Source organism: Filicampus tigris, chromosome 14 (assembly GCF_054856515.1).
Source record: "Filicampus tigris isolate MCC_2025a chromosome 14, RoL_Ftig_1.0, whole genome shotgun sequence".
NCBI lineage: Eukaryota > Metazoa > Chordata > Actinopteri > Syngnathiformes > Syngnathidae > Filicampus > Filicampus tigris.
Genome location: NC_141230.1, coordinates 20,222,914 through 20,248,901, shown reverse-complemented (window position 1 = coordinate 20,248,901; position 25,988 = coordinate 20,222,914). Strand labels below are relative to the sequence as shown.

The following is a 25,988-nucleotide window of genomic DNA, read 5'->3' as shown; positions in this document are numbered from 1 at the left end:
TGCAAAGAAAAAATCTATTTCCCATGAAAACAATTTGTACCTAAATGCCTAAAAAGGTTAAAAACAACTAAACTGTATAATGTAATGTACTGGATTAAAACAAAAAAAAAAGTTTAAACTACTGTAACATTATGCAACTTCAGTTTTTCATTCAGTGAGTTTTTTTTTTTTTAAAGTCAAATATAGACCTATATACGGTAATTGTTGGGGGAAAAAAAACAAAAGCAGAGAAATCATGATTTGGTTTCATTTATTGGCAATAAAAAATAAGTACAAGATCTCCCTTTACAAATAATCGCAGGGAAATGCAGCATGTTGTAAATCCCACCCATGAAAGAGACAGGGAGGAGACCACAACTATTTGGAAGGACAGAAGAAAAAGCGCATCTACGGTACATTTAGCCTTTCTCACCGGAACATTCTCTCTAGTCATTTAAAACCACACTTGCCTGAAACTTTTTTTTTCTTCTTTTTTTAATTATGAATTTTTTTTTTAGCTTTAAATAAGCAACAATTTTCAAGCAACCATTTTTATTTTCACGCATCAGACAGCGAGAGTGCAAACTATCACGTTGAAGTGCTTTCGAGTTTAAAAAAATAAATGCTGCTACCAACACATTCAGGAAGTCCGCCGCAAATGCCTCACGCACGTGCGGTGAGAAAAGTGTGTAAATGTATCGCACACACGCAAAGATGTGAAAAAGGCCTCCGTGTTACATCAACACTGACAACTCACATTCAAGCATCAACAGTAGCACTGCAACACCGGAGAGGCGAGGAAGGGGCGGCCAAATTGCATCACACGCCGCCATCGGGACTGAATGGAGAAGAAGAAATGCTAGTCGGGAGCGCTAGCACCGATATGTGATGAGCCAAGCGGGGAAGATTATGTACATTCGAGTTTTTGCTTGTATTTTTTTTTTCTGTACAGTCGACGTGAAACAGAAGACGAATGCTTATTATAGCTACTGAGTTATTAAACGGACTGAGGTTGCCCTGGGCTAGTTTTCCACCTAAATGGGTTGCGGCAGCGATTGAACCAAAAAACAAGAGGACTTTTCAAACTAAGAAATAAAGTTCATACTAAATATTGCTATAGCTGCATATAGCTACAACACAGAGTAGGGAGTGAGGTTCCCAAGGCAAGGGCGCTGCCTAAATGGGCTGCAGAAGATATTGCATCAAAGCAGAACAGGGCCAGTTTTAACCAGAGGATCAAGTGTGTACTAAATACTGCTGTAACTGCAGATAGCTACAACAGTGATGGCGAAGTGAATGGATTGAGGTTCCGCAGGCTAGCTTGCAGCCTAAATGGCCCGCGTTGGCATTTTAAGACAACTTAAAGGCCTTTTCTAACTTGAAGTTTACCCTAAATACTCTGGTGGCGTATTTGGGGGGGTTTGTGTGCTGCCTAAACGTGCTGTGGTAGCAATTGCAACCAAGTAAAACAGAGCCTGTTTTGAGTTAAAGGTAAAAAGTAGCTGCATAAAGCTACGGCAAATTGGTGGCCAATTGGTGGATTGAGGTTCCCCAGGCTAGTTTGCTGCCTAAACAGGCTGCGATAAGAAATGAAAACATTGTAAACTACGGCCTTTTACAACGCTTCACGCAAAATATTCTGGTACTTGCAAATAGCTACAAGATGGTGTGTAGAAGTAAGGTTCCCACAGGTGAGTGTGCTGCCTAAATGGGGTGTGGTAGCAATTGAAACAAAGTACGACGGAGCCTTTTTGAACAAGAACAAAAAAAAATAATGTTCATACTATAGTAATGCCAAAACTGTATATACATAATTGCAACAGAGTGGTGGAAGTGAGGTTGCCTTGGTAGGCTTCCTGTCTTGTTTTCTGCCTAAACGGGCTGAACTAGAAGTTTTACTTGCAGGGAATGGCGGTCATCTTGTTTTCCATCATGAAATAGAAAAAAAAGCTGCGGCGGCACGTAAGCAGACAGGATTTGGACGATAATAACACGCAAATGACATAAAAAAAAAAGAAAAAGTGACTCGATTGACTGGATTGTGCGCAAATGTTGCTGAGGCTCTGGGGCAGCGTCCCGTCGTCACCGCTGCCTCTTGCGCATGACGAAGATGAGGACCTTTCGGATGGCCAGCAGTCGGTCCTTCAGGGCGCTCATGGACAGGATGGTGAGCTGGGCCCGGTTCTCCAGTGGCAACACGGCCAGAAGCCACCAGCACCACGCCGGGCCGCTGCCGCTTGACTACGCAGAGACACGAAAGAAGATTTCAGTCTTGCCGCCCAAACGGGTTGCAGTAGCAACTGACAAATTAAAACAGAACCTTTCAGGACCAAAAGCTTAAACTACATATTTTGGTAGCTGTGTATTACTACAACACAGTGGTGCAGTAACGTTTCCTGTTTAGGCGCCAAACCGGGTTGCCGTAGCAACTGAAAAACAATAAACCAGGACCTTCTTAATGCAAGGGATCAGCTCCAATATGGAGGGCTGCCAGTCTGCTAGCTGAACAGTTTGCAGTAGCATATTAAACAAAGCAAAAAGGGACATTTTGGACTGAAAAGATAAAGCTAGCAAGCTGCAAACAGCTATAATGCAGTGGAGTAAGGTCCCCCGGGCTATTTCGCTGCCTAAATGGGTTGTAGTAGTAATTGAAACCAAGAAATCAAGACCCTTTTTAACCAAAAAAAAAAAAAAAAAAAAAAAAAAAGGTTTATACATATACACTGCATACAACTACAGCAGAGTGCTGTGAAGCGAGTGGAATGAGGTTTGCCGCCTAAGATTTTTTTTCTCCCTTATTCCAAATCACACTAAAATGAAACAAACATGGAATTGCCGGCGTTGTTCTCACCTGGGGGTCCGGGTCTTTGCCGGGCAGGTGTCCAAAGTGACTGACTATTTGCGTTTTCATGTCGTCTTTGAGCGACGTGAACCAGTTGCTGGCCTGCTCGTAGACGGCGTCGTGCAGCTTCAGCAGCTCCGCCAGCTCCTCGCCTTCCACCTGCAACGTACGACACCACATTTGGATTCCATCAAGACGTTATTTTGTGTGTGTGTGTTTAGGACACCAGATGATCATTGAAACGGCGGACCCACCTTTTTGTCTTCCAGGTACTCGATTTTGGCGGTATGGTAGCCGTCTCTCTGGCCGTGACTTAAGACTTTGAAGCGAGACACCCCGATGGTCTCCACCACTGAGCGTCCGTCGGGGAAAAACTTGACATCCTGGACCTGGAAAGACAAACCCGTTGAGTTTATTTTATAACACTTGATGAGGGCTGGGCAAATTCTGGTGCTAAAGGGACACGTGACACATACCTATATGTATATATATATATATATATATATATATATATATATTTTTTTTTTTTTTTTCCCCCCTTTGAACTTAACATGTATGTATTTTTTTTATTTTGATGATCAAATAATCCATGCTTATTTAAAAAAAAAAAAATAGATATATAGTAAACGAACAAATTATTTGATTAAAAAAACTAAAACAAATAGTTCACCAAGGTTGACTAAAAACAGTTTCATTAACAATAAAACAATGAATGCATTATTTAATGAGCAAAGGAAAGGTGGATAAAGAGATTTTAGCTAGCCAATTTAAAAAAAAAATCCTTTGTGTCAAATTGTTGCATCTATTATACTCACCTTTATTTTTGATTACATTTCAATATAATGAAAAAAGGATAAAACAGTTAACTTATTTGATTGTAATTACAAAACAGTCACATTTAAAATTGGGGCGGGGATTACACATTTCTCACCTGCAGCATGCAGCCGTAGTCGGCGAAGCCTTTAAGATCGTCGGCGATGCACATGCCAAACTGCTTGGTGCCCGTCTCCATGGAGCGGCGGATCATGAGGCGGTAGCGCGGCTCGAACACGTGCAGCGGACACGGGATGGTGGGGAAGGCCATGGTGCACACGAAGATGGGCACTTCCTGGTTCAGACTGGAGCGGGAGCACATTTGGCAAGTGAGTCGCACGGATCGCTGCTGCGTGAACGCAGCCGCCGGTTGAAAACTCACTTGGAAAGCTCCTTCATCTCCTCCTCGTGGATCTTTTTCCTCTCCGCCAGCTCCGAGGCCAGGTAGCGCTGCAGCACCTCCTCCATCAGCAGCGTCTTGTTGTAGCCGCGCGTGGCCAAAAACTGACGTGGGCAACAAGAAACAACACCTATTTGGTACTGCGCGTGCATATAAAATTGGTCAAGTATATGTGGTTCGGATTTGGTGGTAATCAGGCAAAATCGCAAGTAGTTTGCCTTGGAAGAAATGACCAAAACAAGCCTAACGATGCCCACTTTCAACCAAAACGGCAGAGTCTTTTCAGGCTTAGCTTCTGCAGACTTTTTTTGTGGGTCTACTCGCGGTAGACATGCACATCAAATTTCGGGTTGCCAAGTGACACTAGCTTTGTGGGCTAACGTTTTCTCCTAATTCATAAGCGGCGTTATTATTTGAGATCTAAGCCAATATGACCCTAAAATAACATCCTTAAAGAAAAAATGTCAGACTTCCAGAGTCTTTTCAGGAATGGCTTCTCAAGGCTTTTTTGTGGGTCTACTTATTACAGACATGCATGCCAAATACCATGTTGCTAAGTGAAACTGGCTTCAAGTGTTGACGTGAAAAAGATTCATGTCCAGATTATCATTAGAGACCTGAAAATGTCAAAAATGGCCCTAAAATGGTGGCTTCAAAGCAAGCTGGCAGACTTCCTGTCCTAACAGACATGGCTTTGAGACTTTTTTGTGGGTCTGCTCACATCAGATACATCTGGCAAATTTCATTTTGCTCAGTTTTTGGATGTACTCATAAACGCCAGGTCTTTTAATTTTGCATTGCTTTGTGAAGCTGACTTCGGGCGCTCAATTTTGAAAACAATTTAATGGACCCCCCAGAAATGGCCAAATTGACCCTAAAATAGCTGCTTGTCTCTTTTCGGGCAAACATTCTTGAGACTTTTTTTGTGGGTCTACTCATGATAGTTATGCGTACGATTTTTTCTTTCCCCTGGCCCCTGAAAAGGACCGATGTTTACCTCTGAGAGGTTCTCCTTGCACAAAGGGCAGTTGGGGTTGTGATCCAGGCAGCGCTCCAGACACTTGAGGCAGAAGGTGTGTCCGCAGGGCGTGGCCACCGGCTCGTAGAACAGCCTGGAAGACGACGACGATGATGTTTAGGGAATGTGAAGTTCTCCTCCATAGCGTTAAGTGACTCGTCACTCACCTCATACAAAGTGAACACTCCAGGTCGCCGCTGTCCAACAGGTCGGCGGGAACCACTCTTCCCCTGCATGCCGGCGTCAGCTTGTCGCTGCTCGACTCGCCTGCATTAGGAGACGGGCATTTTAAAAACGTTTTTTTTTTTTTTTATTTAAAAACACCCCTACAGCTGGCAAATCTGTCCCATTTTAAAAGCCGTATTCTCGCCTCTCTTTGATCGCTGTATTTCAATATATTGTTGTGAAGTTCCTACCACGTTTGAGCAGCTTGGAGGGAGGATTGAGGAACCCGTCGTCACTCTGCTTCCTCTTAAGGCCAGCGGGTGGCGCCGGCACTGAGGCCAGGACATCAGCCAGGCTCTTGCTGCTGGTGCCGCTGCCCTCGTCGGCCGCTGGAGCGCACGACTCCCACGGTCTGGAAGAGGACTCGTCCGGCAGGGCGCTTTTTGTCACGCTCAAATCAGAGTCCTGCACAGAAAAATATACCTTTATTAAATTAGCAGTTTTGAATCAATGAAATAAGTTCTATTTTGGTCCATCAATGCTTACGACAACAAAGATATAAATTGCAGGCAGAACACTTGACTGTGTCATTTAGTATTTGTTAACTTGTTTACTTCGATTCACATCGTGAAAACCTCTTAAATTGAGTCACTCGTATATTGTGGTACCACTGTATCAGTCACAAGTCGAATTCAAAAAGATTACGTCCATTTTCTACATTTTACCTGCGAGAATGAAGCAGGCTTCTGCGCGAGGGGTCTGAGGGTTCTCAGCAGGGCAGGGGGCTTGATGGGGCGCGAGGCCACCCCACCTTGGAGGGGGTGCAGAGGCGTGGGCATGTCTTGGTTTTCGAACACGGAGGAGAAGAGCTCGGCGAGGACCTGCGTCGAAGAAAAGACGTGAGTACGGCCATCGTGGCGGCGGACGGAAAGTTGGACTGATGCCGGGATTACCTTCTGAGCCTCCAGTCTGACTTTGGTCCAGTTGGGTTTGAGCGCCACGCACAGGAAGTACTCCTGAAGGGCCTCGTCGTTGCGCGACGCTTTGCTCAGCGTGGTGGCCTTCAAGTAGTGAGCCTACAAACACAAAGACAAACAAAAGGCGTATTATGGAAGCATGTATTACATTGAGGAAACAATCTGTACAGAAAGTAATGTGCTTTCACTTTTGCCCTAGATCCAAAATGGTGTGGTCCCAATTGTGCCCCAAATAAAAATGAACACCAAAAAAAGTTTTGAAAAATTCACAAAACTAGTGAGGTGGGAATAAAAAGTGAAGACATAAGGTACAGTAAACTTTTGGGAAAAATACTAATTCCAAACAATGAAATTGATGGAAGTACTGTGTACTGAAGTACAATGTGTAAAAATGTAAACATTTTTAAAAAAGTTACGAAACAGATGCACCAACAAATTCTAAATAAAATGTATAAAAATAAATGTGGAAAATAAAAAAGGTTAAAAGTTGGATTTTTTTTTAATGGAGGGGAAATAAATCCAAAATAAAACCAAGCCATGGAAAAAACACTTAAACAATCCAATGGGAAAAATGCCAAAATGACACGCATTAGTAACTACATAAACTTAAGAAGTAGAAAAAAAAAATAACACAATGGGGAAAAACTAAAGTACAAATGAGACGTCTGTCTCACCTTTGGCCAGAGAGGTTTGATCTGAACCAGGTTGCTGGCGTCCTGCACCGCCTGAATCACGTTGTTCATCTCCATGTGCAGTTCAGCCCGCTGGCACAGGAGGCGGCCTGAAGATGGCGCTGCACACACACAACACACATATGGGAACGTCAGGTCAAGTGACAGCAGAAGTAGGCCAGCGGGCGCTTGTAACGTGACATGAAGAGGTGTCACGTGGACGGCCGGGGCGGGGGGAAAAAAAAAAACAGCGAACCTATCAGTAGAGCTAATGACAAGCATTTTGTTTTATTTGTCAAGCATGGATGGGCAAGTAGATTAGTCACATTGCTTTTAAGACAACAAAAAGTGGTGTATCAGTAAGTCCCGTTCAGGAAGTACCAGTGAAAGCAAACAGGCAATAAGAGAGGGAGCAAAGTTTGGCTATTTTTAGTCCATGTGTGTCATAAAGCAGTGATTTATCCACATGTGAGAAACTTGAGGTATGAGCAACCAAGCTGAATACATTATGCCAAGGTTGCAGTTGGACACGTTCTTAAATGTTTCTTTTATGATGGTTAACTGTTAAAAATGAAAAATGTTCATACATATTTTAAGGCTAATCTTTACATACACTTCTGTTCCAAAGTTTGTGGTCATTTAGAAATGTCCTTATTTTCTTTTTTTTTTTTTTCCCCCAAACGAAAATGTATGTGCTACAAAAAAGTGTTTTTCTTTCATATAAGGATATTTCCAAGTGACATCCAGACTTTTGAAAAGTTAAAATTGCCTGGGTTACCCCGCATTCGTTAACAGTAGATTATATGTCATGTTTTGACGTTGTTGTTTTATTTCTGGGGATATTGGATAGTGATGCAAGTTCAAGCTGGGCAAAAAAAGAAAATTACTCATCTTGTTTGGTATCGGGAGAAGTTAAGCAAAACCAGGGGAGGAACAAACTAAAGTAAAACTTCTTTCGAATCATGTCATTGTCATTTCAATAAATGACGAAATCCATTTTTCAATGGCTCCACGAGGCACAGAGAAGCATCCTGCAATCCCCAAAATGGAGCCTGTCATTTGGATGAATGAGCGGCGACGTCTGCGGCTGGCATGTGGCGCGAGTAAAATGACAGGAGGCGTCGTATGTCGCTGCAATCGTTGCCAAGGCCAGCCAGACTGCTTCCTTCCCAGCCACCACCTCAGTCGTGCCTTTTTCCAGGCAGTCAATCGGGTGTTGTCAACAGACGATTGCCCATTTGGCCACGTAAAATGCCTTCAGGGGTCGTTCTTATTTGCAATTGGAAGTGGATTTTATCTGGCATAAAACCCTTTGATGTCTGTGAAGTGTTGCAAAACTCTGCCAAGTTCTCTGTTCTGCTGAAGCTGCCCGGCCACTATTGAAAGCCTGGATGTTTTTTTTTGTTTTTTTTTTAAGACAATAAGTGAAAATAGTTCAGCTTATATACTTTTAAGTTGGCATGTTTTGTTCAAATGAAAATTGAAAATTCTAATTGTGATTTTTTTTTCCCGTCGATATTGCAAATGAGATTTAATAAGCGATTATATGTTGGGTTTTTTTCTCCAAAAATTGAAGCTTCAGCAATTTGACTATTGCATGCTACTACATTGTGATCTCGTTTTGAACGCGATTAAATGTTGAGCCCAACTGGCGAGCCATGGAGGCAACGGGGTTAGTTGGCTCGTTGCGTTATCGCATCGTTCATGGCTCGCCATCTTCAAGAAAGAGTTCAGGAAGATGACGTATAAGACAGACGTTAGCTCTGGTGACGTATTCAAAGGCTTTTTGCAGGGTGGGGCCTCAGCATGACCGCAGACTTTGATGTGCACGCCCGGCTGGCACAGGCGCCGCGTTTCTCTGCCTTTTGAATTAATGACAACGTAATAAATGAGCGATTGTCTCAGCACATTACATAAGCGATTCAACATCATTTTGGAGTCGTGTTGATGTGAATGTGCAATAGAAGGTATAATACAACTTGAAGTGGCATTTGGGAACTCAGTGAAGATGGTGTTTTGGGGAGTCTGAAAACCTGAAAAGATGTCATTTTGACCACAACAGAATATAAAATTAATGCTAAAAATAGTTATATTTGAAACATACACGCCCCTTCCCATGTATTGAATGTTTATCAGCATTTTGGATTCATTTTTAGGATTTAATCTTGATTATGTTTTCCCAATGGGCCTTTCATGGACCAGGCCCCACCAATAGCGAGTGTCAACTGTACAGTAAATAAACAACTTGTTTAAATACAGTGGTAAGATTGGTCAATTTTCCTATAGGATCGGTCATTGGTTATTTATTTATTTTAAAACACGCTGATCGGCTCCAAAATCCTATTGTGTAAGGCCCACCTTTACTCGTATTTTGCCTGAAAAAGCTGGTATTGGTGCATCCCTTAAAAAAAAAAAAAAAAAAAAAAAAAAGGTCAAACTGCTCAAGCTTAGAAAACGAGGACTGCGAAATAAAACTACATAAATGTGAACAAATGTAAAACTTCACAGTAAAACTTCAAATATATTGCAGAGCAATACATTTACCTACAGGAATTCTAGCCGGATTAGCAGAATTAATAAGTGTACACTAAGCCCAAAGTCAAACATCGTTTGGGTCCCTTATCACACTTCTGTGACGTAAAAAACTCCAAAGAAAAAGCATACTAGCATAACAACTGGGTTGTTTTTTTTTGTGGCTGTGTTTTTTTTACTTGTGTGTATTTTTGAAGGTAATGTCAACATTTACGAGCAAAATGTCCAAATCACTATTGTCCAGTCAGGCGCAAACATTCTTCGTTTGTGTTCCGCTTGAGCAAAGTGAACTTTAGCAAGCCCACGTGTGACTCACGTCGTGCATCACAGCCTGGTTACATATCATCCCCAGAACCGTGACCTGAATGTTACCCAATGTGCTAGCACTTATGAAACATTAAAGACTTACATACGAGGCATCCCATTACGCAGGAACGAGGCAACCTAATAGTCTGGGTGCATAATAATATTTAATAAGTGTGACTCTTGCCACTGCACAGTATTGCATTACTTCATTATGACGCAGCTCTTGTACCGTATTACTGTGCCACTGTTGGAGACACATTTCAAAAAACATTTTTTTTTACAGACATGTTTTTGTCTTGTATTTACTTTAAAATGTTGGCGAGTCTATATTTTGTCGATCAAGCGGGCACTTTGTGACTCCTCTCTGTGAGAAGTGCTACAAAACATAACATTTACTTTCATTCAGTTGCTCTTTTGAGGATTTATTTGAGTTTGTATGGATTTCACCACCGACCCAATGAATCGGCCAATTAGAAGAAAATGTTTTATACTGCTGCATCACTGATTTGCTTCTAAACAATGTATTTGTAATACTGTAGCAGCAGGGAGACAAAAAAAAAAGAGATTTTGATGACATTCGAAGAGACATTTTTAAACCACAAACGGTATTCAGTTGTAAACACAGAAAATACTCATGAAATCAAATCAATTTTGACCGATCCAAGACTGTATGCATGCATGTAAGGAAAATAATTCACTATCAAGTGTTTAAAATGCCATTTTTAGTTTCACGAAAATAACAATTTGGATTTTGTTGAAGTTGATTAAGTAATTCAAGAAAAGCAAACCAATGAAAGAAATATTCATGTACAATGATTTATGATTATTATTCTGTGTTAACCCCCATTAAACTTTCTGGGAGAAGGGCTATTCACAGAAAATTTCATTTAGCAATATGAGAATATATTGGAAGTTCATTTGTGAGGGAGATTTTCTCCTAAAAAGATTTTATGAGTGATAAAAATGTAATTATTAAATGGACCTGGCATTTAAATAGATAAGATCATGATTATTCAAGCTCTTTTTTTAATAATTATGTTAAAGTTGGTGAAGGAATTATAGAAACAGTTGAAAAAATTTTTGTGGATGGACTTTATATGAATGATTCTGTATTTTAACTAAGCGAAGCACTTAGAGAGTCCTCTTTTCACCAACTATGAAGTTATCTTGTCTTGTGCGCTTGGGTAATGAGGGGCCAGTCTTATAAAATGCCCTGTGCGCGCGTTGAGCCAAGACTAGCGCCACCAGCTGGTGACACCATGAAGTGAGCTGGGTGAAACTAGGTCATCTGTTGCAAAGAATAAAACATTTAAAAGTTTCATTTTTCCGTACCTAATTCCACCGCCTCGTCGTATTTCTGCAGGGCCTCCGTCAGGTTCCGGTTATGCCGCAGCACCTCGCCGTCGATCCACAGCCGGCGTGCTCGGCTCTCGGTAGCGAACAGTTTGTCCAGCAGGCCGCCGAGCACCACGTCCAGCCGGCGGCCGTTCGGCAGTCCGTCCTTACGGGCCAGGGTTCGCTTGCAGTGCACGCAGTCCGTCACCGTGTCGGGCTCCAGGCAGCGTCTGCAGAAGGTGTGCCCGCATTCCACCGTGGAGGGTTCGTGGAGCAGGCACCGACACAACCCGCAGGAGAACAAGTCCAGTGGGTTGTCCTCGGCGCTACCCCCATCGGCGTCCTCTCCTTCCTCCCCGCCGGCAGTGTTCCGGAGGCCCGGCTCCTTCTCTCGGAGGCCTTGGGCGATGCTCTCCACAAGTAACGGCAGCTCCTCCGGTCGCAGCTTGCCCAGGCTGGCCGCCCCGCAGTACGAGTCCAGCGCCTCGGAGATTCGTCCGGCGCGCACCAAGGAGTCGGCCTTGCGTAGGCACAAGCCCCGGTCGGGTTGTTGGAGGTCGGCCAGCTGTGAGCTGTAGATCTCGACGGCCAAGTTGAAGTCCCCGGCGCGGCTGGCCTCCGCCGCCACCTCCAGCATCTCGGGGCAGATGCCCGGGGCGGACGGGTGGGAGAGCGGGTGGAGCAGCATCTCAAACTCCATGATTAAAGTAAATAAATTAAAAATAAAGACGCGATTGAATTGTTAAAAAAAAAACAACAACAACGAGCTAGAGGACTAATCGTATCTCCCTGCCGTCCAACCGAACACCCGACTGTGGTCGTGTAATTGCCATTGGGATTGAATTCGATTTCATTGTGGATTCAAAACAGCAAATTCTTACGTGCCCATTTCTTTTTACACGAGTAAAAGAAGCCGGGGGAGGTTTGACAAATAAGAAGCTTAAATTAATATCCAAATCACTTAGTAGCGTAAGGGAAAAAACAAGCCAAGTTTGACGATAAATAAAAGAACAGTACAGTTAAGCAGATTTACATGTAAACTTTCCTCCCCGGTTGTTGTTTTTAAATACAAGAGCTATGTTAGCTAACAGTGAGCTAACGTCGACCTAGCCACTCCAATCACACACACACACACACACCCAGCGACGTCCAGCAACAAATCCAGACCCTCGAACTACTACGCGACTCGAAAGTTATCAAATCGTCCTCCTTAATGGCTAAAATAAGACCAACAAACAAACAAAATAACTAAAACTCGCTGTTTTTCTCAGTCTACTCTCCACAGGTAAGTTTACCCGGACGGCTAACGACATCAACCCAGTCGAGAAGCTGCTCGCTGCTAGTTTGCGTCTCGCTGCAATTTGCCGTGGTCCCATTCGCTTAAACGAGTCACGTGACGCGCGAGAAGCTCCACCATTGGCCGGCCACACGTCCCACTTATATAACGCGCTTGTGTTGTTGTATAACCCCTCTTCGCCGCTGTGTGAATTGCACACACAAGGCACACGATTAACACATACGTGCATACATATTTATAGATATGTATCACACATCATATTCACACGAGGGCATTAACGTTTCATCATAGAAAATATTTGTGAGGATCACCCAAGATGACGACACGCGACGCTCTCACTGAGCTCGGCTTCATTGTTTTATGTAACGCTTTTATATAAGCAACGTTACAAGTGCGGCTGCTTTTCTGGAGCATGTTGCATTATGCTTTTTAAAAAAAAAAAATTTATTATACAAGGGGACGCGCACACACACACATACGCACACATGCAAAAGTTCCAAGACAAACCGTGACCCACTTAGGTTGTCATTGTACAACAAGAAAAAAATGTTACGTGACCATTAACTAACGTTGGCCGGAATCCACTCTATTGTACAAGTGGCCGTCACTTGCACAATAGAAATCAAACAACAAAACGACTACAATATCATTAGAATCACCCCCCCCCCCCAAGAAAGTCCACAGAACGCTCCATCGCCGCACAACGCACGGTGTAAATAATTCCACCAAAAATGAAGTCTTTTCAACTTGCACAAGTGTGCACCCCCTGTAACTGGGGGTGAGGCTGTGTTTGGAATTAACCAAGCATATACAAACTCGTGTTCAATGGGAGTCAGTACACACCTGCCATCGTTTTTAAAGTGCCTCTGTTTAAAAACAAATGAAGCTCAGTTGTTCTAGTAGGCTTTTCCTGTCTTTTTTCACTTTCCAGTCAACGCCTGAAGGTTTTGTCAACACTGACTCATAATTGGAACTGTTCATAATTCCCTCCACCTTTTCCAAAGGCCCACATTTTTAGCTTAAGAAAAACAGCTCCTTGCTGCCATGACCATGCATGACTGTAGTTTTGGTGTTTTTTTGATGATGAGCAGTGTTGTGTTTGCATACTTGTTGGGTTCATAAGCAAAAGGTTTGCTTGCTTTCACTGGGTCATGGAAGAATTTCCAACATGCGTTGTGGAGATGTCAAGTGTTTTTTTTTTTTTGGTTAATAATATGGCTTCCGTCCAGCCAACCAGTCCCATAGCACAGACATATGCAGAAGATGGGGGATTGTTGTCACATGTACCCAACAGCCAGTACGTACCAGAAATTCCTGCAGCCTCTTCTACTTGATGATCTGTCTTCCATGGTATATTTAATACCTTGGAAATTCTTTTGTACTTTGACAATGAGCTACCTGGGACACCGTGGAAAGCTCTCTGTGGATATGTGACTACAAAAAAGTGTCTGGAAAAGCCTACTAGAGCATATGAACTTTATTTGGGGTTAATGAGAGGAATTAAACGATGACAGCTGTGCGCTGACTCCCATTTACCATGAGTTTGGAATGTGATTGGTCAATTCTGAACACAGCCACATCATCAGTTATAAGTGGGTGTGCACACTTGTTCAACTACAAAATCACGGTTGCTTTTCTTTAAAGTATTTTTTTTTTTTACATTTGAGTTGTAAAGGTTAAATTGCAGGTCACAATGATGGAAAAACTTTTGAAATGGTAGCGGTACTCTTTGTATTTCTTCTTATCTTCCACTATGGAACTTAATAGCATGCTGTGTGTGTGTGAGTGCGCTCACGTGTTGACATGGAGACAGAGGACAGGTGTGTGTGTGTGTGTGTGCATGCATGTGCTTTTACTGAATGGATTCCCAGTCACGTGTTGCTGTGGACTATTTGAGTTATTTCTAACATGTGGCTGTTATTTCTGCTCTTTCTCCTCTGTAAATTATGAATCTCTATGATCATTTTTGTTCTTGCCAAATTGTGTGCCCTCACAAATTTTAGGCCACAACACTTTTTCATGTCTGCTTCCAAAATTTATGTCTCCCAATATTTTACAACCCCCCATAGTATATGCCCCCCAGAAATTTTACACCTCCAAAATTTTGAGCCTCCCCAAATTTTACACCTCACCAATTTTTACAGATTCGGGTCAATTAGTGGAGCCCAAGTTTTAAAACAAACATTTCTTTACTTTACTTTTAAATGTTTCCAATTATTTTGTTTGTAAATGCCTTTAATGCTGCATTTTTTAATTACCGGTATGTGAAGCACATTGAGTTACCTTGTGTATAAAATGCACTCTCTACAAATAAAGCTGCCTCTGCCTTGCCTTACACCTCAGCAAATTTTAGACTTTGAAAATGCTTTACCTATCAATATTCTATCCTTCTCTAAGTTTTACAACTCAAAAATTTTGCCCATCCCAAAATTTCACTTCTCCAAACATTTGCTGCCTCCCAAAATTTTGTGGCCCTGAAAACATTTCACCTACCAATAATTTCAATATTTTACCCCTCCGTAAATTCTACACCTACAAAATTATCCAAATATAGCATACCTCCAAATTTTTACACCTTGCAAAATTGTATGCCTCCTGTAATTTTGCGACTCTGAAAATGTTTTGCCTCCTCAAATTTTCCTCAAAACAAAACCACCAGCAGGTGGCAATGTCAGCTCCCTCTTTTACGTTGATTGTTTTTGCCTGTTGGGACTGCTCTTCTTGTTTAGACCATTGCTACTTTTTAACCTTATTCAATTACAATTTTACTCAAGTGTTAAGGGTTATTTTTGCTGTCTGGGTCATTAAAAAAAAAGACTATGAACAAAGTCCCGCAATGGTCAATAATACACACAAAACCAAGTAGTGAGTTGTGCTTTTTGACCTTTGAGGCACGTGAAAGGCCTTCACTGCCACCCATTCAATCGCCCATGTCATCCATTCACGCCACCTGTCGTGCGGCGAGGTCGCCTGTTCCCAGCGAATTCGGGGAAAAGTGGCATTAATTGGCCAGCGTGTCGCTCAGGACCTTTACAACAGCTTGACGTATTCGTAAAAAAAAAAAAAACTCTTAGTGTGTGACTTGGTCATGACTTCCCCTGTAATTCTTGCAAGTATGCTGCAATGTGCAGTGTACAGCAGATAGCGTATGACAAGAAACATCAAGTTTGGACATGACCCCCCCCTAAAATGTGCGCTTCTCCAAATTGTAAGCGTCACAAAATTTGCGATAACTCTCGAAATCTTAGCCGTCCCGATATTTTCACCTTGCAAAACGTTTAGACATCCCCAGATTTTACAGATCCCTTTATTTTGTGCCTCTCAATCAGCATTTTTGATGGAGCGCCTTCGGCGATGTGCCTAACGAAGTATTTCGTTAGGGAGTGCGCAAATACGAATGTGCAGTATTTAGTCTAGTGATAAGAAAAGTTTGTTGGTGTATAAATAAAAAAGTGTTTGTGATCGAATCAAAATCTTATGAGAAGAACATAATGCAATTTGCTTTGACCCTGGCCTTCATATACTGTATAGTAAACCGGCAGTGTATGAACATATGTACACTTTCATTTGGAGCAAGAAGTTGACACCAATGACGTTTAAAAAATAAAACAAATAATAAAAATAAAAAAGTGAGATAAGCAATAAGAAAGCCCATGTGTCAAAAATGAGACATAAACAAAAAGACCTTGTGTCAAAAATCAGACATGAGCAATAAGACAGTTCATGTGACAATGAGACATAAGCGACAAGACAGCCCATGTGTCGAAAACAAGACGAGCACAAATGAGACACAAGCAATCGGACAGCCCGTGTGTCAAAGATGAGACACGAGCAATAAGGCATTCAAATTGTGTGAGGCTATCGCTCATTTTTACTTTGTAGATGATTCACAGTAAAAAAAAAAAAAAAAAGGCGTTGCGAGGAACTTTATCGCAGCTTTGTTGTCGTCATGTTGTAGCAAAGCTCTCAGGGTCGGCGATCCATCAAGCTTCGACGTTAGCCACACGTCGATGCCCTCTGGCTTATTAAGACCATAAGTCAGCGCACTTGGCCGCCTTTCCGTCACGTGATCGCACCTGGGGACTGCTATTAAACAAAGCAAAAAAAAAAAAAAAAAACACGGCCATCGATCTGGATTTTTTTTCCCCGTCGTGATTTGCGGTCATCAATGCCATGTTTGAGAAACATTAACAAAACACGTCGCCATTAATGGCAGTGATGTATGAAAAGTTAGCGCTTGCTATTGCTTTGGAATTTAACATTTGATTCACTAGGGGGCGCCACCCTGAATCTAAAATTTGCACAGTGACAAAGCGTTGAAGGGGCAGCGTATCAATATACGAAGAAGGCTAAATGTGAGGTTGTATAGGCATGTCCGTGGTTACATTTTTACGCGCTGAACACACAGCGCTATTGATTGGCACCTCCAATAAGAACACGCTGTGAAAAAGTTAATGACACACTTAAACGCACAAACATGGGATACATGCGATGCATCTCCTCCCTCTGCTTCACTAATTGGGTTTTTCCACATGGACTGTTATAGTTTGCCTCATTATTGACACATGGGCCACCTTATTGCTTGTCTCTCATTTTTGACATCAGAACTGTTTTTTGTGTGACTCATTTTTGACACATGGGTAGGCTTACAAAGTATATAAGGCGAGAGAGAGCGAACGGAGGTGTCTGTGTGTATGTTTGGCATAGTGAAGACAAAGGTGTATTTAGCCAGATGGAACGCTGGCATTAAAGCATTTAATTACATTTATCCCGACAATGACGACAAACGTGCGACCTTTCCGCCGGATGGGGAAGTTGGACCTTGTTTGTAATTGCCAAGGTTGTGCAAGGTCATTCAGTGTTAGAAAATAAGAGCATCGAGCGAGCACCAGTGGGTCTAATCAACACCAAATGCAGCATGCGCAGGTTGTCAGCCATTTTGGCTTGAAGGTGTTGTTTTTGTAGACTTTGGCCCATTTCTTTTCAAAGTCAATCCTTAAGATTGTTTATCATAGCCACATACAATTTGTTAGGCATGTCTATCATGAACAGACCCAGAATAATCTCGGGAAGGCAAACATGAAAAGGCTTATGGAGTCTGTCATTTCGCTTTGAAGCGGCCACTTGAGTTATTCGCAGGTGTCCCTGGGAACTTTTGAAAATTCATCCGCTGAAACCATTTTCCGTTTGCAACATGAAATTTGATAGGGATGTCCATCACGAGTAGACCCCCCCCAAAAAGTCTCAAGAAGTCATGCTGGAGGAGACACAGTAAGTCTGCCATCTTGTTTTAAAGCAACAATCTTTTCAAAATTTTTAAAAATTCTGCCCCCAAAGTAAGTTTCACCTAGCAACAAGAAATTGGGTGGCCATGTCTACCATGAGTAGATTCGGGGGAAAAAAATACTCGAGAAGACATACTTGTAAAGACACAGGAAGTCCACCATTTTGCTTGGAAGCCACCATTGTAGTCATTTCCAGGGGTACTTGGAACTTTTGAAAAAATGTGCCCCTGGAGCCAGTCTCTTTTAGCGATTTGAAAAATCAATAAACGTGTTTATTATAAGCAAACCCAATATAAAGTCTCAAGAAGCCATGCATGAAAAGAAACAGGATGTCATACTAGAGTTTTTGACTAATGGCTACCAAATTTGAACCTTGTTTCCGAGTCAGGCTGCTGACATTCCGAAACATTTTAGTTTTGGTCATTGAACGCGGCCGGAGGTGGGCAGCAAAGTTTGATGATTTGCCGGAAACACAAAACTCCCCGCAGAGTTTTAGAAAATCTTAGCATCCGGCAACACTGCGTCCAATCGACACCAAACCCGGCAGTTATTGTTTTATCATAAATATCTGGGCGGTGTCCGGTGGCATTCATTACGATTTGTGTTATTGCGATGGGTGACACGTGCACTTTTTACCTATTTGTGACGTTCATCCCGATCAAATATCGTCAGCCGATCAGCTTAATTTCCCAGAAAGGGGCGTGTCCAGTGATCTGGTCATCATAGTGGGAAGATCGTCGAGCCTCTAAAGGGAAGAGGAGTAACCGCACGCACACACCACCACCACACAGCGAGAGAACCCAGAGGGGAGCGCACCAATCAGACGGAGAACTTTGGAAAATCAAAGCAAAGGGAAGGCAAAAAAAAAAAAAAAGGACTTTTACGTTAGAGAAATGAATGTTCCATATGTGAGACAAATTGCACTTTTTTGTTTGTTCTGCTGCGGATGTTGGCGATCCACAGGTAAGTCCTCAAAGTGTGATTTTTTTTGGGGGGGAGGGCTATCTGCTCAAAGTTGTCTTTCATTTTGTACTAAGAAAATAAAATGAAGTCTATTATTGCTTGATGAATAAGACTTTTTGATGAGTATTTAATTTTTTTTTTATTCATTTTTAACAATATACAGCTCTATAATAACCACAGTTGTATTTTTATGTTTAAGTTATCTTTAGTTTTCAACTCAAAAGACCAAAATGTTTTCATTTAATTTGAAAATAAAAAGTGCTTGAATCTTAGCATTTTTATTGTTAAAGGTTTTACAGATGGAAAAAAAATGAAATACCGTATATGGGTTGAAATTGGATATCATATTTACCGTAGTTGTTTTGTTTTTGTGGGGGAGTATTTGTTCGTAAATAAACAAATAAAAGGTTACTTTTTTATTTTATCATTTAAAAATTATAGCTTGAATGCCAGTCTTTCATTTTTTAATTGTGCTTTGTTAACCATTACATATTTGAATTTATTTCCTTAAATGTGAATACAATTACTAAAATAAAAGTTATGGATAGGTTATTTTTGGGCATTTATTTTAAGACAATTTAGCCTGTAAAGTGATAGCGGTCAATTTGATAAAATGATACAAATTCAAAATCATCCAGTGTGTCAACAATATTGAATTTTGGGGGCGTTTTATTTCAAATGTGTTCTTTTAATAAACTATCAAAACATCATGTGCTTTTCATTCAGACGCAAGCTATTTCCAGAGATTGGAAGATGGACTTCTCTTCAGAACGGTGATGATTGGACAATATTGCCATTACATTGACTTATTTCTCACCTTCTTCTCCTTTTCTTTAACTGAAGTACTGACATGAAGTTGACTTGTGTGTTGGTGGTTTGACTGCAGGTTCGGGGAGATGAACCCGCTCAACCCTCATGGAGCGATGACAAGGTTTGCTACTTTAATGCAACGTGTGTTCAGACAGAAACCTACAAAATAATAGAAATTAAATTTCTTCACAGCAGCAGCAAGTCCAGAATATTTTCAAAAGGGTAAGTTCTTGCATTTTTACATCCTCTTTGGTTACTTACCGGTACCTGGAAATGGCCAAAGTGACACTAAATTGGCCATTACAAACCGAAATAATTTCCGTTCGCCATCTTGAACCTGGGTTCAGACTTTTTTGAGGATTTTACCCATGCCAAGCAAATTGGTGCATGGTTTCTTGAGACTTTTTTTGTGGGCCTAGTCATGATAGACACACCTACCAAACGTCCTGTTGCTAAGCGATACTAGCCTCAGGGGCTGAAACGCCCCCTCCCCCAGAAAAAAAAAAAAAATGGAATGACACCGGGAAATGAGCAAAACAATCCTAAAATGGCCATCCTATATTTTTACAGACTTTTTTTGAGGGTCTACTCTCTTTTTTGGAGGGTCTACACTTTTGATAGACAACTACCAAAATTCATGCTGCTCAGTCCAGCTGGCTTCTGGGGCTGAATTAAAAAATATATATAAATAATAAATGAATAAATAAATAAATAAAAGAATTTAAAATGAAAACGAAGGACCCCTGAAAACAACTGACAGCGAAAAATTCATTTTGCTGACTCCAAGTGGCTTTGGGGGTTAGATTTGAAGGACCCATGGAAATGATAAAAATCACCTAAAAAGGTTGCTTGAAAGCAACTACTCTTGTGTCTTTTGGGGCATGGCTTCATGAGACTTTTTTTGGAGGTTCTTCTCATGATGGACATGTCTACCAAAATTCATGTTGCTGAGAGTAACTGGCTTTGGGGGTTGCATTTTTAAAAATCACGTTTTCTCATCCCCAGTTCCTGTTTCATTATTCAAAAGCGAGGACCTCAGCTGACCCGGAGGAGAACATGGTGAGCAGACCGGACTGGTCCTGGATAGAAATTTGTGATTATTGAGAGTACCCATCGCAATTGGTCACGTTTTATCCCGCAGTCCGACTCTGTTCACCCTCTGATGCGACTTTCACCCAAACTGTCTCAGCGGAGGAAGAAGACGCTGGTGCTTCTGGTAAGACAAAATGTCCACTTGGCACTTAACGTTACTGGCTAACATTTCCCCTCTGGCTTTCTCGTTACGCAGAATATTTGAGATTGGTCGCCACGACAAAACAAAACCAAAAAAAAAACCAAACAAAAAAACGTGAGGGGTCACCTCCGCATGTTCCGGGCGGTATGACGACGCGCTTGATGCTTGTGGACGTGACTGCGACGTGTTATCCACGTGTTGTACATTAAATACTCGCACCATGACTGGCCTTGGCTTTTATTTCACCGAAAAGGTTTGCATGCATGATTCATTGTGCGCACGATTGTTTCCCTGGTAGAGTTTTGGCCAGTTCAAATTGGAGGTCTCCATGACGACAAGTTTAACAACCTGTCAAAGTGTTTTTTTCCCCCCACACTCAAGCGGATGGAGAATTTTCACTGCCTGGAGTGAGCATTCTTGGAACACAGTGTTTTAAAATTACTTGAACAAAAATAGTATACAGTACATTTTCCTAAATACTTGAAATATATTTTTAGAAACACTTGAACATTTTTATTTGAAAACATTTGTAAATGGATTTAAATAATTGAACAATATTTTTGAACCAGCAAAAAAAAAAAAAAAAAATACATATACACATATATATACATATATATATATATATATATATATATATACATATATATATATATATACATACATATATATATATATATATATACATATACATATTTATATTGTATATATTTATATTATCTTGTGCTTTTTTCAAACAAATGCTTCTACAAAGCATTTTGAAAATACTTGTCTTAAATATGTTTTAAATTTAATATTTGAAGACTACAGATTTTAAATATACTTGATTTTTGAGGGTATTCATTTCAATTATTTTACACGATTTTGAAAACTTGACTTTTCTGGTATGCTTTTCACAACCTACCTATGAGGTTTTTTTTTTTTTAAAAGATTTTTTTTTTAAATATGTGGTTGTTTTTGTAGAACTATTTCCAAAAGATGTTTTTAAAACATCTGATTTTTTGGACACTAAAAATGCCACTTAAAAATGTTTCTTTTGAGTGAATGTAAGTAAAAAGAAAGGTGTAGATAGAAATGAGTTGTTTAATGTAGATTTGACTGTGCACATGGTCGTTAGTCCGACCGGAAGAGATTTTGGCAGGTTATTTAAATAAGGTAATGAAATGCGTTGATTTAAAAAAAAAAAAAAAAAGGATGGGGCGGAGGTCTTAATCTTCATCTGAGTCGTCGCTGTGGTTGCGCGTGGGGAGCGAGCACCTGATGGATGACATCATCTGATCGTGGATCTCCTTGCGGGGGTTCTCCTCCAGATCTGTCTTGACGGCGCCAGACTCGGACAGCCTCCACTCCAGCTCTGAAAGCAAACACATAGCAAGTGACGCTATGATCTAAACGCCACAACCTGGTCTTGGTGCAATATAACCTTTTAAATTTAGACTCAGGCACAAATGGCAACTTGGGATGGAAAACACGATTGTAAATGTCGCCCTCTGCTGGACAGCTCAACACAAAAAAACAAACTAGTACGATTTAATTTTTTAAAAAAAATTCTAAAATGTTTTACAAATACCTTTTACTTGTGGAGGAAAATGAATCAAGTAACTGTTTGAAACAGTTTCAATTTTTTTTAACATGAAGAGAATATTGAAAAATAATAATACAAAAAATAAAAATCTCAGAATTTGAAATGAAATAAACTAAAAAAAAATCTAAAACCAACATCGAAAAACACGAATACATCTTTCATCAATACTGATGATAAAATAATAATCCAAGTAAAAATATTTTTACCAAGACCACAGAAAATAGATTAAAAATCAAAATCAAAAAAGTTGTTAAAAACAAAAGTATCAAAAAAATTGTTGAAAAACAAAGTGGAAAAATACTCAAATTGCATTAAAAAAAAAAAACGGTGTGCCCACGTGCTGACCTTCTAGTGTGAGGTTCATGCCGCCGAAGACGAGCGGCCCAATGAACTGCGCCTTCATGCTGCCCTGGCAGTAGACGAAAACGGTGGGCAGGTTTTTGTCGGGGTAGTTGGCGATACAGGTGGTGGAGATGGACTTGAGGAACTTGGTCTGAGGGAACTTGCGGGCCAGTGCGCTTAGGTGCTGGTTGATCAGGGTGCACAGGGGGATGCTGGCCAAACAAACAACTTCATTTTAACTTCCATTTGGATTAGTATTAATCTACACTACAGTATTACTCTACACGGGACATTCCTATTCTCCCCCAGTTTTCTTCAAAGCACTTCCTTCATCATTCTTACTGGCTAACAAGCTCTTACCATGTGAGGGTTTTGTTTTCTATAGGGCCCGACAGTGTTATTAGCTCTTCTAAAATCAGCAAAAATCAGACTACACATAACAAAAAAACACAATGAGAATGACATTCAAACACCGCCCCCCACCAACAAAAAATACCAAAACATAAACTAAAATAAAAATGGGTCGATTTTTCTCTCTGATGTAAAGTTAAACTAATACGAAAGGATAACGTATTGAAAAACAGCCAATTGTTATGCCTGTTAAAATAAGTTATTTTATTCATTTTATATATATATATATATATATATATATATATATATATATATATATATATATATATATCTTTTATAGCTTTTTAATCAATCGGTTGATTGATCGGTTATCAGAATTTTATTCTCCCAAATGTCGGAATTGACATTGGCCTAAAAAATAAAAAGCATTATCGGTTGGGCCCTAGTTTTTATTTAACCGTTTACTAAATGCAGCGACAAAGCAAACACCTTAAAAATATTTGTATAAAAATATTTTCAAAACTTGGGAGTTTTGTTTTAAATACTTACATTTTTAAATACTAAAACATTTCACATAAACTATTTTTCAAACAGTTTCAAAGTAAGATTTTTTTTAAGCAAGAACTTGATTTGATTAACATAATTGAACGATGGTATTTGATTTTTATATTTTAAAAATAGTTCCAAAATGTGGTTTCTATTTTGACTTACCCCTGCTTGTAGAGGTGAAGCACCACCCAAATGCCTTCTCCCGCCTGGTTGACCTCTTTGACGTAATCCTGACCGGAGATCTCCATCAATTCCCCAAATATGTTCTTCATCTGTGACGATTTCCACTCTGCTAGACGCTTTTGTCTAAATGCCCGCACGCACGCACGCACGCACAAACGGACGTGTAGAGTGAAATCTTGTTTCTTTATTTACAACCACCATGGCTGTAATCATCTAATAACATATTTAAACAGAGTGTAAAGAATCAAAAAGGTCATGATACTTTAGTTTACATTCTTCTGGTGTGTCCAGCTTGGAAGGTTGACATTGAAATGCGACGTGTTGCCTCAAAATAATACAGAAGAGTTTGGGATGCTAATCGCGGCGTCTAGTGGGCTCACCTGTACATCTCAATGGCCGCTTCGTCATCCTCTTCAAACTCGTCTTCGTTCTCCTCCAGCTCCTCCAGCGTCATGTTCTCATACGTTTTCACTGTGCACACCAGAAGACGTATGGTGATAATCATAGAACCAACAATGGCACTCAAAGCTTATAAAAACCTACTAGGTCTGCTCGATTTCAAAATGGATGACTGATTTTTACACTTGCATGACCATTTAAATTTGGACAGACCTCCGCCAAGTATTGGATCAGCACCAATATTAACAAAATGAAATTAAACAAAATGAAATGTAAATACTTGAAAAGAAACCATTTAAAAACACTTCAAGAGAAAATTCAAACACCTATTTGAAAAATATTTGGAAACAATTAGTAAAATACGTGACTTGAAACAATACATTTTACTAAAAAATAGACGTTTTTATAAATAAACATATTTATGTTTACATATTACTAGATAAATAAATTTGGGAATCCTTCATAAAACATTTAAATCAAATAACACTCTACGTAAATTAAAACACATTTCAAAAATATATGTGAACAATTTATAAATTAGGGTTACAATTAACATTTTTCAGTAAGAATACTTGGGAGAAAAAACAGGAATTGCGTAGAAAATACTTTTGGCACTTGCAAAAAAAAAAATCGCAACATAAAAAAGATACTTGATGGAATAATTAATATTGCTTTATTTCGGTTTTCTGATGCCGTTGATACTTGTAATCTGTCGCCCCCTAAAGGCTAATACAAATGGTGCGGCTTTAAATCATACACCACACGAGTATTTCCTCATCTTAAATCAGCCGATAAACGATTTAAGGAAAAATAAAAATAAAAATCATATTCTTACCGACAGACTGCTGCTGCAGAGCCAATTCTTCCTCCTCTTCCTCATCTTTTGGTACTTCTTTCGGTGGAAGAATCCCTTTCTTCCTCAGAATATCATTCCACTCAGTGTCCTCGTTGGGGTCCTGTGAGAAGAACCATCCGACATTTTCACCACTAAACGGCAAATGACGCCCACCAAAAGCTACATTTCCATCAACTTGTATACAAGGAAACACAGACAACACAGTTGAATCTACACGCTGCGCTAACTTTGATAAAAAAAAACTCTGGACGACAACAACTGTTAGTTCACACGTTCAAAGACGTTTTACGACAACGACTTAAAAAAGTAAACTGAATATTTCTAACCTGCATTTTGTGACACTGAAGTTTGGCTAAAGAGTCACACCACTCCTCTTGGCAAGACCGGAAACGAAAAGAGCGAGGAAAAAAAAAGCTCGGTCAGAAACAAAACACGCTGTTTGCTGCATGAAATTACATATTTCTTTATCACACGATGAATTTTCTTAGAAAAATGAAAGTAATACGTGTTTCATAGAAAAAAAAATTTTCTAAATGTTTACTATTAATTACAAAGTTGAACTAAGCGTTCCAATTTGTGGTAAAATAAAATTAATTCCAAGGGACAATAATAAAAGGGCACTCATTTCCGCTTCAGCCTAAATACGTCCATATAAGGAATGGCAGCCTGGCATTCCATTTGTGGCTGGCGAAAACGTCATTGAACAGGTGCTAGACACTTCATGCTATAGATAGTTCATTCATGTTATATACATCGCAAAATGAAAACAATAATAATATTGCAACAAAGTGTTGTGTTTCGCTGAATTACTGACGACTCTAGTATCAACAAATATTAATGTTCGAAAATAAAACTGTATGTTTTAATAAATAAAATGACCACCTAACTATAAAAGCATTTGTCTAAATACTTTTAATAAGGACTTAAAAAAAACAACATATATATATAACAAACTTTTACACCTATAAATGTAAATTGGGGAATCAAAAAACACTTTTTCAGTATTTTATAGGGACTTTTTATGATACTTACAATCGATAATGCCTGCCAGAACAAAAAGGCCGAAAAGATTTTAACTGCATGTGTGAAATTTAAGTTG

The 25,988-nt window shown here is 40.1% G+C and overlaps 3 protein-coding genes across 7 annotated transcripts; 1 reads left to right on the top strand and 2 right to left on the bottom strand.

Annotated features, from left to right (window-relative positions):
• Positions 1-233: 233 nt before the first annotated feature.
• Positions 234-12,440, bottom strand: lonrf2 (LON peptidase N-terminal domain and ring finger 2). The gene is made up of 12 exons (XM_086051864.1): positions 11,036-12,440; positions 6,869-6,987; positions 6,171-6,293; positions 5,943-6,098; positions 5,469-5,682; positions 5,220-5,319; positions 5,032-5,146; positions 4,017-4,138; positions 3,753-3,939; positions 3,076-3,210; positions 2,831-2,980; positions 234-2,220 (listed from the first exon to the last, which is right to left on the bottom strand). Exons 1-12 carry the CDS (start codon positions 11,736-11,738, stop codon positions 2,062-2,064), a joined length of 2,283 nt encoding a protein of 760 aa, XP_085907990.1. The 5' UTR covers positions 11,739-12,440; the 3' UTR covers positions 234-2,061.
• A 4,071-nt stretch (positions 12,441-16,511) lies between these two features.
• nms (neuromedin S) lies at positions 16,512-20,838 on the top strand. Of its 5 annotated transcripts, none has more exons than XM_086052530.1 (8): positions 16,512-17,175; positions 17,544-17,606; positions 19,310-19,356; positions 19,470-19,514; positions 19,589-19,615; positions 20,399-20,452; positions 20,535-20,609; positions 20,682-20,838. In XM_086052530.1, exons 1-8 carry the CDS (start codon positions 17,112-17,114, stop codon positions 20,688-20,690), a joined length of 384 nt encoding a protein of 127 aa, XP_085908656.1. In that variant the 5' UTR covers positions 16,512-17,111; the 3' UTR covers positions 20,691-20,838. The 5 variants fall into 5 exon arrangements, with proteins under 5 accessions (XP_085908656.1, XP_085908655.1, XP_085908658.1 ...); XM_086052529.1 differs by having other exon boundaries at positions 19,586-19,615; XM_086052532.1 differs by having other exon boundaries at positions 16,926-16,975; positions 19,586-19,615.
• An 851-nt stretch (positions 20,839-21,689) lies between these two features.
• On the bottom strand, positions 21,690-25,383 carry pdcl3 (phosducin-like 3). Its single transcript, XM_086052528.1, has 6 exons — positions 25,216-25,383; positions 24,869-24,989; positions 24,015-24,105; positions 23,614-23,757; positions 22,555-22,763; positions 21,690-21,978 (listed from the first exon to the last, which is right to left on the bottom strand). Exons 1-6 carry the CDS (start codon positions 25,219-25,221, stop codon positions 21,833-21,835), a joined length of 717 nt encoding a protein of 238 aa, XP_085908654.1. The 5' UTR covers positions 25,222-25,383; the 3' UTR covers positions 21,690-21,832.
• Between the last annotated feature and the right edge of the window lie 605 nt (positions 25,384-25,988).